Source organism: Squalius cephalus (assembly GCF_949319135.1).
Source record: "Squalius cephalus genome assembly, chromosome: 21".
Classification (NCBI taxonomy): Eukaryota; Metazoa; Chordata; class Actinopteri; order Cypriniformes; family Leuciscidae; genus Squalius; species Squalius cephalus.
Genome location: NC_137142.1, coordinates 28748280 through 28763718, shown reverse-complemented (window position 1 = coordinate 28763718; position 15439 = coordinate 28748280). Strand labels below are relative to the sequence as shown.

At 40.2% G+C, this 15439-nt stretch overlaps 1 protein-coding gene across 1 annotated transcript in view; it reads right to left on the bottom strand.

Moving 5' to 3' along the window:
• Window positions 1–11130: 11130 nt before the first annotated feature.
• The window catches only part of lrmda (leucine rich melanocyte differentiation associated), a 267050-nt gene continuing 262741 nt past the window's right edge, over window positions 11131–15439 (bottom strand). The window contains exon 7 of the mRNA XM_079855913.1: window positions 11131–13109. Within this exon, the coding sequence (XP_079712039.1) occupies window positions 13030–13109 (80 nt within the window). The 3' untranslated portion in view covers window positions 11131–13029. The remainder of the gene's footprint in view (window positions 13110–15439) is intronic.

Sequence of the window (15439 nt, the reverse complement as noted above, 5' to 3'; positions counted from 1 at the left end):
AGGTGACTGGTATATTGCGTCATTACTTGATATACACTCGAAATTAGGCAATCCATCTTTGACAAATGGACATGGTTACAGTCCAAAAATATGTGGTGGTGTAGGAAACGGGGTGTACTGGATGCAGAGAACACACCTTTTCCCAAACATCTGCTAACATTTAAAAAAAAAAAGTGCTTACAGTGACAGATAACCCCTCTCACAATTGAATTACTGCACACATCGCCTACATAAGAATGTGAGGATTTCAATTCCAAGTCATTTTATATCTACAAAGACACTTTTATAGTTACAAAACGTGTTCCCCTCAATCTATGATTGTGAAAAAACTATGAGTGTTATCAAACCTTTCATTAGTCTGATCTTACGTGCCTTGTCTTTTGAAAACTACAGATTTGAGCTCGACCCACCAAGCCAAAATAAAGAGGAGGAAGCAGAACAGATGTTGGCTGCGCTCCTGATTTGTAGGCTGATAAGGGTGGCACCCTGTAGGTTTAAATTTATGGCTTGTTAGTATGGACTGGCCCCTTTGTGAGATGTTTTCAAAATGATTGATTTACAATAAAGTGGCTCCCTGTGTGTGCACGCAAGCTGAACTGATTCAGATCGATTCGAGTGAAATTGATTGATCAGCCATTTAACTTGGCAGTATGTTTACTGAACGAAACCATGCAAGACTTATTCTCCCGGTCTCTTACAATAAAACAGAAACAAGCCACATAGCACAACCAAAACTATACTTCTATCTATACTGCTTCTAACCACTTCATATTTTGTTTATCTAAAATGTATTAATAAATGGCAATAAAATAATCAGCTCCCACTTGGGTACAAACACACAGCACTTATGTATAAAGTGGGTCCAAAATGTCTGACCTGGGTTTGTTGTGAATGAATGAGGCATTTATATAGTGCTTTCATATGTACTACTGTACACCCAAAGCGCTTTACAATCATGTCGGGGTCTCTCCTCAACCACCACCAGTGTGCAGCATCCACTTGGATGATGTGACGTAGCCACAGTACAACAACGCCAGTGTGCTCACCACACACCAGCTACAGGTGGAGAGGAGAGAGAGTGATAGAGTCAATTCAGTGGATGGAGATTATTAGGAGCCCATGATTGGCAAGGGCCATTGGAGGGAATGTGGCCAGGGTACCAGGGTTACACCCCTACTCTTTACGAGAAGTGCCATGGGATTTTTAATGACCACAGAGAGTCAGGACCTCGGTTTTACGTCTCATCCGAAGAATGGTGCTCTTTTGACAGTATAGTGTCCCCATCACTATACTGGGGTGTTCAGACCTACACAGACCACAGGGTGAGCACCCCTGCTGGCCTCACTAACACCTCTTCCAGCAGCAACCTGGTTTTCTCAGGAGGTCTCCCGTCCAGGTACTGACCAGGCTCAGCCCCGCTTAGCTTCAGTGGGCTACCAGTCTTGGGTTACAGGGTGATATGGCTGCTGGTTGTATACTAGCCTACTGCATTAACAGCTGTACTTTTTTTTTTAAGCATTACAAACCAACAGTAAGGACCAATGATTTGTAATACAGAAACTCACTCCTGTCCGTTTGACCTCTCTCCATCTCCCTTGCCTGCTCCCAAGCCCTCATCTCCTTGCCGAGATAAAGCACTCTTGTTTTCAGCTCACAAATCATCCCGCCATGGACACTTCATGCTGTCCTTTGGATAATTGTGGATGAAAACAGCCCCCTACAATCTCACCTTGGGATGTAGTGGCCCCATCATGCTGCTTATTAACGATTTTACACGGTGAGTCACGGCTCCAGGCCTGTCAGTACGCCAGTAATATTTACTGTCTGACACATGGGCTGTGGGGGGAGATTGGGAAGGAGGCGGAGGGGTGGAGGGCGGACGGGCTGATTACACTCATCCTCCTGACAGCGTCCTCATCCCTGAATCCTTCCCCAAATATACTCATAAGAACATCTCGGGTGCCGCCGTAAGGCGGCTTATTATGAATTAAAGCATAACGCACACGTTATTGAAATGCAGAGAGGTGGTCGGAGTTTCGTCTCATCAGGGCTGAGGCTTCAACAATCAAAGCCGACGAGGTCGGGCGTAGGTGGGCATTTTCCCACATGAATACATTCGAGTGGCCATTATGGGCCATTTAGCAAATCAATAGGTGCTAAAATCAAAAACAATTTTCTGGGTGGATTGTCAGTGGAGTAAATGAAAGTGAGAAATTTCTAATATTGAACACTTAACAATCAATGTGTTGCACACTTGATGGGGTTTGTTTTCAACATGACAATTTTTTTTCTTCTAGCGAGAATCCTACTATTATTCGTCAAAGTCACCCCTCGGATCGGATATTGACTCAAAAGCCGTCTCTCCAGGAGTCCTTCGCGTGTCTCGGACAGACAGCAGTCAGAAGGAGGAGTAGCTATCACCGTGGCAACACACCCCCATCCACGGCGACCCCCCTCGAGTCACATTCAACATCATCTTTAGGAGCCCTCCAAGGCCCCAGCTTGGCCATGATAATAGTTTCCATGACGATGCAGCATGCTCAGTGCATCAGTGCCAGCTCAGATAAACAGTGATCCTTTACAAAAACAAGAAGGTCATTACGGCAGCTTGTCAAATCAATGCTGAGAGTGTCCCGGCTGATTAAGCCATCCTCTCTCAGCTCTGACACCGTGTCAATAGTGCCGCGCCGTCTGAGCACGGCCAGATGATTGGAGTGAAATGCCCATCAGTCAGAGAGCTGAGCCGGACTAATGATTCCCTGTGCTGCCTATTAGAGCTACATGACAACTCAATCCTGCACTAGAGAGAGAGAGCGAGAGAGAGAAAAGAGCGAAAGGAAAACAGTGACCTTGTTGCATTATTTGAAGCTGAATTAAATTGGCAGCAGCAGTTAATCTTTACCTGAGGCGATTAACAGAATTTAAGAGGAACAACAAAAGCACGGCGCATTTGCCATTTTTGCTTTCTCTTACTGACATTTTGATTTCCTTCTCCATCCATTCTTCTGGAAGATGATGATTTATCATTAAGGGAACAGGAGAGAGGGGAGGATCCTCTACATCATAAATCGCTAGCATAAAATATGCTCTCGGTTCGCTCTTTTAATTTGTTTTAGCGTGCGTCTCTCCCTAGCCCTGTGGTGAGATTTGTGTAAGCCTCATCCAATTGACTTATCCATTTTGTCAGCTGGGATTCATCCCCCTGTGCCCTGCTGGTTACTGCAATGCTGAGCTGGTGGAGTCGACTGGTGGTCTGTGCAAATGTGTGCGATCAGATAGCTGAAATCGCACGGCATTAAGCTCTCTCGCTTGGGAGCTGCCTAATTGCTTAGTGTTAATAGAGCGCACTTATACTCACTAATCTTGATTTACTTTTTATCAGACAAGAAGACTGAGATTGAGCATGTACACAAAAGTCAATGATCTCCCGGATTATTGAAAAAGAAGTCTTGAAGAACAATTATTTCACTTCAGGCACACATTTTCTGCTGAAGTGGTATATTTTACCAGTCTGTTCTTAAAAACGGGTCATTGGCACAAAGTATAACACGTCAACTTTCCAAAAGTATTCCATCTTAAACAGTACTTTGGTCCTTATTTTACAATTAATAAGCATAAATAAATATGACCTCATATTAAATGACATACTAATTTTTAAATGTAGGGTATGCAATTTTCGGAGAGGCTGCAACAGCGAGCTAGCTTTGAAAAGCATAAGATCCCACCCTCCCTTTAGAGCGCCTCCAAAGCCATGCCTCCCTCAAAACACATGAACGCGTACAGCAGGGAGCAAACAAAAGCATCACGAGAGACGGCGTTAAACTACCTCATGTCTCAAAGCACATAACATTACAATAATAATGAACGTAAACAACTTAAAGAGCTCTAATTGTACCACCTGACTGCTGCAGATTCATTTCGCCGTTGATAGTGTTGCCACTGAAACACATATATTTGAGTCATGAACCGCCCCAAATATAACGTCACAGGTTTTGGTTCAGGAGGAACTGTAAAAGGTGGCTGCTGTTTCCATTTGCGGTGTTCAGTGACTGACGTCTGTCTACCTCTATGAAACGCACTGATGATGTGTGATGTCTGCACGGAGGTATGGAAATACATACGTTGACAGGCAGACATCGTATCATTGCATTCGGATTGAATTCAATGTTTGGACGAACATTTTATGGTCCTACGCCTTCCACAGACAATATACTGTATCCATATATATTTAGACCACTTAGTGATTGCTATCAGGATGTGAAGAGACTTTCAACCAGCATAACAAATCGCCTATCCTGCCTTTTAATTGTAGAATACAAATCCTGTTGTCATCTCACCAATGGACCATATAAAATGAACTGGAACAAAACAGGACAACAATCTAAATGGTGAAAAGTTGAAGAACTTTTCATTATCCATTTATATACATTTTAAAATATATAGAAATCTTTGTTAAATAAAAAAGGGGAAAATGAATGTCATGTAAATGCAAATAATGTACCTATATATATATATATATATATTTTTTTTTTTTGTATATATATATATATATATATATATATATATATATATACAAATTTACATGTGTATAAATAGACGGAATTTTTAGTTGATGTAATCATTTTTAAATACTTCAATAGATTAATTTGTCACAAATGTATACATATGACAATAAAAAATCGGAAGGCTAGAAAACAACAACAACAAAAAAATTATTTTGTTGTTGAAATTGAATGTTTTAACATTGATTCAGTATGAGATGAAAATGGCATTATTTGGGATTTACCTGTCAATGGAACTAATAAAACAACATGTTACAGGTCATGGCCAAACATCCACATGCTTAAGAGTTTTCACATGAAATTACACTCAGAAGTTATGCTCAAAACAAATTAATGTTGATGATGGGTATAAATAAAGCCATGCCGTTATTTATACACGCCTGGCCTATCATTTGCTAATATTACAAGATTTCTCTCAGCATGAAGACTGGGAGGAAAATCATGACTAATTTAACATGACATCAAAAATCGCCTCTCCTCTCAACAAATGTTTGTTGGCAATGGTCAATCAAGCTCTTTCTCCACATGCATTAGTCTGCCTGTCTACATGTGAAACAGCAGCGAGAAAACAAATCCACAGGGAGTAATGTAATTGTCTTGTAGAGCAAGCTTTCCTGAACACAATCTGAAGAGAAAATGTGTAAGCCGTGTGTGTGCTTCCAATTCTCTCCCTACCAGCGCTGTGTCATTAATAATATGTTATTGAGAAAACACAAACACACACACTTCAGCATGGATAGAAATCCATTATCTTGATTTCTCTCTGCAGCTTCACCCTGTAACGTGTGATATTTACAACAATATTAATTGTCACTGCATGCATGAAGATAAATGAGAGGAAATATCATGTCATAAGTAGTTAAACATGAGTAAAGAAAAATAAAATGAAAGTCTGTATTGTGAACATCAAAATTACTCTACCATAAAATTAAAGTCAGTTCACCTTTACAGTGTTGACAGATGGGATGACTTTGAGCTGTCTCCATGTCCATATGTCTTAACAACTGAAAATGCCTTATTTTTCTACACTATTAGCTGCCCCACAAAAACTTAAAAATGTTGTTTAAAAAAAAAAAAAAGATTGTTCTTAAGATTTTTTTTTTTTTTTTTAAATGAACATTGTCATCATTTTATTTTTTTCGTGGAACAAAAAATAACTTGAAATGATATTATATAAAAGGACATTTTGGGAAATGTCAAAGTCTTTTAGACAAATTACTTGTAGAAAAAAAATTATATAAGAAAAACTAAAACACTTACCCTAAATTCTCCAAGATTATGCTTTACAATTGCATCCTTCACCAGCAGGCAATATATGCCAATATGCATGCAAGTATGTTGGTTACTAAACCAAATGACAAATAATATATATATGTTTCACAACATATATGTTTCATTTCATATAATATAATAAACAACGTTAATTATTATTATTATTATTATTTTGAGTAGATCATTTCATGAACATTACATTACACACCTAAAATAAATCTAGACTGTGTGAAAATCTGGTGGATAGGGCAAATCATGCACATCACTGGTTTTGAGTAATCTTCCCTCCTAGTCCTGCTATGAAAATGTAAGAAAATGCCAATATTTCCACCACCGTCTTATGAATGCTTTGATTTTCAAGTCAAGCATATAAAATAACAGCTTTAGGCCTAAAAAAAAAAGGCTTTAACAAAGGATAAACCAATAGGCCTGAGGAATTACGACAAAGGTTGAAGTACAATATAGATCTTGTCTATCATTGAAAATATACATGATATGAAAACTCTTATCAACTGTTAAATCAAACCTTTAGTCGTAACAGGAAAAGGAAGAGTCTCAGTATAAGTGAGAGTTTTAATTTTTTTAACAGGGGTTTTAACTTTTTCCCCACCAGCGTTTTTTTTTTTTTTTGCCAGCCACTGCCAGCATTTTTTTTTTTACATTTTCACAAAAATTTCATGGCCCCCATAATATTTTGTTATATGAATATCTGAACAATGCATTATGCATATACAACAACTACAAAATGCATAAGCAATGCTTTTATCGCTTGTTTCTGCTCCTTTTTTTTTGTTTGTGTTTTAATCTGGAGATTCTCTACTCTACAGAAGATGTGTAATAGCACCCCCTACCATAAGCGCAAACACGGAAAGCCGGAAAATTATGTCAATGGCGGGGAAAGAGTTAACTTCAGGGACAGACAAGGCCAAAATAACAAACAAAACAAACTTTTTGTTAACCTCTAAATTACCTGAAAGAAAAGTAAAGAACATAAGACACAACTCAACTGCCCTCCCCCCCCCCTTAATCAAAAACAGAGTGAAAAAAGTGACTATACAAAATAAATGGCGTCTCGTCCCTACAGTACATCCCTTACGTTGTCAAAACTATATATAATAATATTTACAAAAGTTATAAGTACAAATTAATAGCAAACTCAATCCAAAACAGAATGCGTTATTTAAACGTTATTTATTTAAGCGTTAAATAAACATGAATTACCAGATAACATCATATTTAAAAGTGCTCTAAGCGATCTTGGGTGACGTCACTTCTTGTTGACGTTTGAAGTATTGTCAAACAAAACGGAGGCTAGCTCGACCCTCCCTCCTCCTCATCCCGTCCCCTCCCACTCCCTTCCGTGCTTCCTGAAACAGTCACGAATGCCAGACTGGTGGAGTTCTCGCCACCTTTCGAAGGCTTTTCCGATGTAAATTCGGAACTTTGCGCTTTCCTTTTCCCTCTTCTTTGCTATTTGTTCATCGGAACGTCGTTTCTTTGGTCGTGACTTAGTCGTTGTCGTGGACATCTCCTCTAGCTAACTTACCTCTTCATGCTTCTCTCTCCTCCACCCCCCCCCCCTCCCCCTCATGTGCACGTGCATTAACCCCCCAACCCCAAATCATTCTTGTCGGTGATTGGCTGGAACACTGTTTGTTTTGTTTTGTTTTGTTTTTGTTGCCGTTTGTGGAGCCTGGGCTGTCTACAGAGACCGCGTTTTTTTACAGTGTGTTCAGGGGACAGGCAGCTGGCGGATAGTGAGGAGATGTTTGCTGGATGTGACAAAAAATGTTTCAGCCTAATAAACGCGTGACATCGCTTAGAGCACCTTTAACAAATATCATTGCATTTAAGTCATTATTCCCACCGTGGCCGATATTAAAATCAGTGCGACATACTTTGCAAAAGGCGTGGGCATTGTTGATATTGCTTCGAGATATTAAATTAAATTCTTCCGTCCAGCAGAACAGCTTCATTTAGCATGTGACTAGCTTCGTACGATCATTCGCTGTACCCGAGCAAGGCCTATAGCTTTAGAGCACTGCAAATAATGGCCAGCGGCACATAGTATACAGTGCAGTTTTAGCTCACCTTCAAGCTGTAAAGCTGATTTACAGCCACATGTTATTATTTAGCATTATTCATCTTGCTGTCGGTTGCACATTGGAGGTTAATAGAAATGCCAGCATGTTCACTGATTTACTTAGTAAAATTTTCATCCCAAGGTTGGGTCTGAGTGATTGGACACTGACTGAGGAAGGAGGGGGTTCATGCATTATGTAGAGGTGGCTGATGTGACCTTGAGCCATCACGGTCCAGGATATATATTACAGCTGCGGCCATCTTTCCCAGACCCAAGATCCATCTGACGTAGTTAACAGGGTTTTACACAACATTACTGACGCTTTGCATGAGTTGAGCTCCTTTTATTTGGTCATTCATTTCAAGAGTGGTTTAACAACAACGGATGGGAAGCCGTTTACAACAGCCCCACCACCATTTGATTCGCCTCAGACAGACAATTAATAATCACAAAGCCACTGATACAGTGAGAAAGTGGAAGCCATAACCATTTATTATGTGCTCACTAGGACAGTAATAGTGTTGATGGACTTCCATGAATTCCACTGTTAATCAGGCATACAGTATATCTGTCATTTAACATGCATAAGACAAAATATAGACAAATATTAAATAGCCTGTCATCTGGAAACATGACCGATTGTGATTGCATGATTGATGTAAATATTAGAATATCATTCCCTTTGAGGGGATGTTTGGCATGTGTAGTTTTTTTGCAGTAATTTATGTATTCTGGGAAACATTTGCTTTGACTTCAGAGATCAGGTGGACCAGCATTTTCCCACAGTAGAAGGTGGTGCTGGATCAATACGCTGCATGTTAGTAAGGCTTTGGCAACCTTTAACATAAGCCAAATTGATTTATCTAATGCCCTCCATATTTTGAAATTACATTAGCGTGTAATCTTGTCTAGGACCCGACCATGACATTTACAAAACACACACACACACACACACACACAATTCTAATAGTGTTCCGAATTTTGAAGTATTTTTTTCTACACTTGAAAGTACGGGTCATCCTCTCTTGAGATGTTTAAAGAGAAATAATTATGTTGGAAATGATGGTGATGCGCTTGCCGATAGAGGAAATGATAAGGGAACACCATTCTCTTTTTAAAGCGCAGGGTCCATTCGAATATAATTGGTAGAGGAATTATTTATGACATTAATTGCCACATTATCGACTGCCTGTCAACTCGCGTGGCAGTTCGTCCATCTTTCTTACCGGCGCTGGCAAGCTCAGCCTAAAGCAGACTGACAAGCTAATTACACCATCTTCCCCTTCCATGACAAATGCTACTCATCTGAAACCGCGCCGGAAATAAAGCTCTTTCTCTCCCCGCCTGCCCTTTTCCCTCTCCCGTCTGCCCGGGCTAATATCTCCTCATGTCTGTCGTAAAAGATGGAGCCGTGAGCTTTTGGAGAGCGATCTGCTCCCCGTCTCACCTCTCACTCATTCGGTTGGCATACGCTATCAGCGCACAGCTGTCAATCACCGATATATGCGCGCTGGACGCATTCTCATTTGCATTCACCGACGTCAGTCATTCTGAGAGAGTAGCCTAATAACTGATGACTACAGATGATTTCCCGCGCAGCTTTGACGGGCATCCGTGCTGACTGTTGGATAGTAGTGGTGTGCTGCTATAGTACAGCCCTGGGCTTTTTGATGAAACTCAGGGAACTACATACAACACATATTTTGCATGCCGCCCAGTCTTTGCCTCTTTTCTCGTTACTATTGTGATTGGTGTTAAATGTCATTTCTGAGCCATTCATATCAGAGAATGATCGATTTCAAACAGCTTTCCAGAACACTCCTCCCATCTTCCATTGGTTGACAAACAGATAGTGGTGTCACATCTCTAACGGCATTGATGAAAACAATGTTTTTGTTTAACTGGTTTACTGTATTCCTTAAATCAAGATACAGCTAGAATCTAAATGTACCTGTTATTACTATGTTATTACTGTGTTATTACTATGAATAATAGCATTTGTCAATAGCGTGCACAGTTTCAAAAATTGTAAACCATGATGGTTGTGAAACTGAGATGATCTTTTCATTCAGTTGATGCTGATTTAGGTCCCACCCTTTCCTTCGGGCCTCCTACCGAGGAGCGTTTCCTGAAGCCCTGCCTGAAGGGAGTCCCGGGTCAGAGCCTACAGGTTGCTCTCGACTTCTCACACCTTAATTAGTCCCCGCCGTGCGCCTTTCCTATCTCTCTCTCGAACACGTGTGTGTGTGTGTCAGCATATGTCTTGCCGCTGCACTTCCGCCCGCCTTCTAATGCTGTTTATATTTGCGGAGCTGCTTGAGATGAGGCCCTGACGAGGATGGGAACTGACACTCACCAAACTCGGTATGTCCCCAAGCCAGCTCCAGCGGCTCGGGTGCTGTCAATTCTGGCTACATCAGCGGCAGTGGCTCAATGGCAGCGTCTCTGACACATGTCACAAAGTTTTAAATGTCTGTTCTTTTCATGGGGATGGTTGGGTGAGCCAGCCGGGGAAGAGATGACATTTTATGTGGTAGTGGTGGTGGTGGTGGGGGGGACTTGTTGTGGCTCCTTCTTGCTGCCTCCACCAGCTGTCAGTGCCACTTTTCTCAAAACATATCACAACACCGACAAATAAACCTTGTCATTTAGAAACGCCCGCACTAGTGACCATGCTCTCTAGCAGTACGACAGGAGCGACGCACAAGCATAGTCTCATAGGGCCGAAGACACAAATGTACTGTATAAACACACACACACACATTTAGTAGAATATTCCCGTTGCATCGTGTCCCTCTCAGACACAGAACGCACACACTTGGACCGACATGTGCGTAAGGCACAGACGCACTCAACCTGTGACCCACAGTCAAACCCACACAGCCAGTGCACATGAAATCATTCCACTGGGCTATCTTTGACCTTTCCCTGTGTGCTTCACATTGCCGAGCACTGCTCCGGGTACACATGCTTTCTTTCACATCTAAAACCACGTCTCTCATTTGCCAGGCTAATTTGGATGGCATACTTGGGAGGCCGTTTAACACACGGCAATTAAGCAAGATGGTGCCAGGCAAAATTATGACATTAATAATGAATGCTTACAAGAAAAACAAAGATGAAACAACAATAAGATTCAGTCATTTAGAAATAATAATAATATACACGTATATAATGTTATAAAATGTAATAATTGAAAGAACACTAGATTTTCCCCCAGACAATTTATTTATTGCTAAAGACAGTGGATTAACACAGGAATCTTTAATCAAAAAGGTAAACAAAAAGTACCTTCATTTTCCATCATAGAATACAATATTTCCATGACACACAGTAAGACTATAGAATTATATATATGCGTAGTTTAATTTTTTTCATTTTTTTTTTTGCAGTTCACTTAAATAGTCTTGCAGTGAGCAAAATATTTTTTCAAAAGTACAAATACTACATAGTCTATTGAATCAATATGAAGTTATAAAAACAATATAATATTTTTTTTTGTAATCATACAATGTTCCAGTAGTTTTAGATGGTATAGCATGTCATACTGAGGGACATTGTTTGACATATAAAGAGGATCTATACAACAGTCAAACTAATCTCAAATCTCACATCAATAATATTGATTTTAAATCACATCTTTAAAACAAGTAACTGCTAATCTTTTGCATTTCCACAGTAAACACTTGATTAAATATAAACGTAACTTTTGTTTGCAGAGGATCTTTGGATAGTTTTACTGTATACAAACTTCAGCGCAAGAACTGAGCTTGAAATGTGGAATGTAATATTTAAGAAAGAAAGAAAGAATGAAAGAAAGAGTGTGACACAAGAGGCAGCAAAATTAATTGGACGAACATAAAACATGTATCATCCTCACTGCACCTAATGGAGTTGATGTTTCAAATATTTGCCCACTGCTAGTAAATTCTATTGCCAAACACAAAAAAGGCCATTATGGATTTTTTTAATTGATAAAAAAGAAAAAGAAAAAAGAAATCATTAAAATAACGTGAGTATGCCCAAAAACTGCACGAGGAAACAATCAAAAAGACTGGAGAAAGTTGTTGACTCCCCCCTCACACATACATACATCCACCTCCTCCATTTCCACTGCCAGAGCTGCTGTCTTTCTTTGCTCTCTCCCTCCAGAGAAAGAATGAAATAAAGCAAAGCTCATTACCTCTTTCTTTCACAGCTCCTCCAGGCTCCGGCTCTGCAACAACTGCCCCCGCAACACACAAACTTCACACACGACATGCACATGCACCTCACAAACACGCAAACATACACATGCCACAGAGTCAAGAGTCTGGCAGGGCCTCAGCTGAGTTTCTGATGCTGGAAACATTCAATAGAGCTTTGGATCATTAACACATAACATAGATTTATATATGATCCAAAGCCTTGTTTTAAAGATGTGTGTGTGTGTATATATATTAAACCCTCAATCATGCCTTTTATTTTTTAAGCTTAAAAAAGGCAAATACATTTAAACAAAATTAAATGTTGTGTGTATCTTTAAATTCATTAGCCTTTTTTTATTTTTGCACTTATTTGTGGGAACAAAAGAATCCAATGACTCAAAACTGACATTACGCCTACAGTAAGGGACAGAAAATGACATGGTTACAAAACCATGTAATAAGCTTTACTTTTAATAACAGATAACGTGTAAAACATCAACAAAAGAGACACTTTCTCCCCGATGTTTCTCTTTAACTTTAGCTTTGACTTTGAGAGGAGCTCATCCTGGGCTTCCGTGTGGGCAGCCTGAAGCCTCAGGTGGGACCTTTGACCTGGGGAGAGCAGCAGTTGGACCAGGCAATCCATCATAGAGCCGCGGCTGTCAGGACGAGCACTCAGCCGCGTGTGTGTCTGTCACCGCGGCATAGCGGGGCTGCTTAAAGGCAATCATGTCAATCTGGATGGCACTGCTCAGACGGAGCGAGAGCGATGGGAGGTGGCAGGGAAGGCACACTCAGCAGACGGCACTAGAGGGCTGTGTTTGGCTGCTTAAAATGTGTGTGGCAACATGTATATTTATAATAATATGCGCAGGATATCTTTGCAAAGCCCCCTCGCGTGTCTATCCACTGACCCGTCTGTCAGTCAAAGCTGGTCATTGCGGATGAATCGATTGCCCTCTGAGTGCTTCCCGTAGTAGACATAACGGCACTTGGTGAAAACTCCTGAAAGTGAGAGAGAAGAGCATGTCAAAATGACATTTAACAACAACGTCAATGTCAAAACAACTCTATGTGAATTCTGCGGTGTACCTATGAGATGATGTCCTCATGTCCTGTTTGGACTGTTACATTTTATTAGCACAAAAATACACATAACTATCAGGTTGATATTTAAATATACCTTCTAACTGAATGATAAATGATTATGAAGGACTTCCATAACATGATAAATGTTTCATTAAGCCTGAAGTATACTTCGACGCAATGTTGGTCATCAGGAGAGTCCGCAGACATCTACACAAACTGCGCAGACTTCAACAAGGCAAATAAAAGGTGTACAACAGCGCATGTCCAAGATGAATGTTGAGACAGAAGAGTCCACTAAGTGGCAATAAACAGTTGTGATGTACTGTGCAGTAATCCAAGAAAGAGTGACACAAAACAGCAAACAAAGCAGTATAACCGTCTCCATTGTTTCTTTCCATTCTTCTCCATCTCCTACTTTTCTTATGAACGTGACATGTGAATGCCAAGTGTGTTAACCTATACTCTGAATCTGCATTTAACCGGTCCAAGTTAGTGCACACATTAGAAGTAGTGAGTAGTGAACACACACCGGAGCAGTGGGCAGCCATTTTGAGGCACCCGGGGAGCGATTGGGGGTTAGGTGCCTTGCTCAACTGCACCTCAGTCATTTCCTGCCGGTATTGAGAATTGAACCTGCAACCTTCGGGTTACCAGTCTGAGGGCCTTTCCAAATACCCACACTTGCGGTCTTGGCCACTTGTGAGCGTGTGCATGCGCAGGAAGTAAGTGCGCAAGACTATCCCATGTCTAAAAAATGCCAAAGCATAGTGCACTAAATGCACATTAAATCCACACTATCTTGAATACCGCATCGGAGCGCATCCGCTTTTACCATTGTTGCCTGTTTTTGCAGTCCTGCCTTCAATCCAGTTGCTGCCTTGGATTGTTTGCATGTGTTTTGAACTTTTGCCTGTTCTGGATTACATGTTTGGATTACCCTTTAATAAACTACTGCAGCCCTTGCGTCTCCGAGCAGTTCATGACACACATGCTAAGCTTCAAATTTTGGTAATCAATACACTTCTGCTAGTTGTTTATTTTATTGCAATATTTTTAGCGTTTTATATTTAATTGACATACATCTGTCCGTTGACAGACAGACAGACAGATAGATAAATAGATAGATAGACAACAATGAATATTTGCATTTCAAGCCGACATAATACAAGCAGATCAGCAATAAAGTGATTTTTTTGTTTTAGACACAAATCAATACTTTTGAAAATCATGTGTATTATGATTCTGAATCTGTGAACCAAAAATATGTTACAGTTCTCTGTTACCATTTATCCATCAGAAAACGTTTGTCAGTAAAGTACACACACTACTGCAAATATAAAACCCAGAATCTGTCTCCAGAATCTGTCATTTCTCACTCAAATTTCTGGCATGAAAGGTGTGTCGAGGGAGACAGTGCATCCGTCTAAAGTCTGAGAACACCAGAGAGACAACATTTAGCCTGAGGGCATTGTCTAGACAATAACAAGCCAAGAGATTGCTTTCTTCAGAGAGAGAGAGAGAGAGAGAGAGATATGAAACTGTAACGGGTAGATCAACAGTGAGCTCACTGTACTGATCCAATGTTTGATAACATGACCATTTGCTCCATTCATTGTCCATCATACATTGTCCAGGCACTCTGAAGGTGTGTGAGAGACACTGTGACAGGCCCTGAAAGGAGCATTAACACTCCTACAAGGCAAGAACGCAGATGTTTAACACAGATGACTATTTTTAATATGATACACTGTGTGAACTAGGGAAGCCCTAAACCGCAACATAAAAAAAAATTAAAAAATCCGTACAAAAAATAAATACATCTAAAATTACTAGAATACAGTCGAAATATTTAGAGAATAAAGTCTAAATATTTAGAGATTAAAGTCGAAAACATTAAGAGAATAAAGCTATATTCTAAGAATAAATTCAAAACTACGAGAATACAGTCTTCCGTAGAAGTTCTTTTATCTTTCTTTTTTTTAAGTAAATAAATGCGCTTGTGAAGTCGAACTGCCTCAGACATGGATCTAAATTTTATAGTAGCTTCTTACTTTTATCTGGGCTTTCAACAAAAGGAAATTCTACAGGTGCTAATGCCAACATGGCATTACAATTTGTCTTAAGACGTTACAAAATATACTGCGCCAGAATAGACTTTACAGGGGAAAACACTTTTCAGACTGGATGGAGGTAGCCAGCTTTATATCTGAGGAAATCACGGGATCCGGCCAAATGATTGGATACAG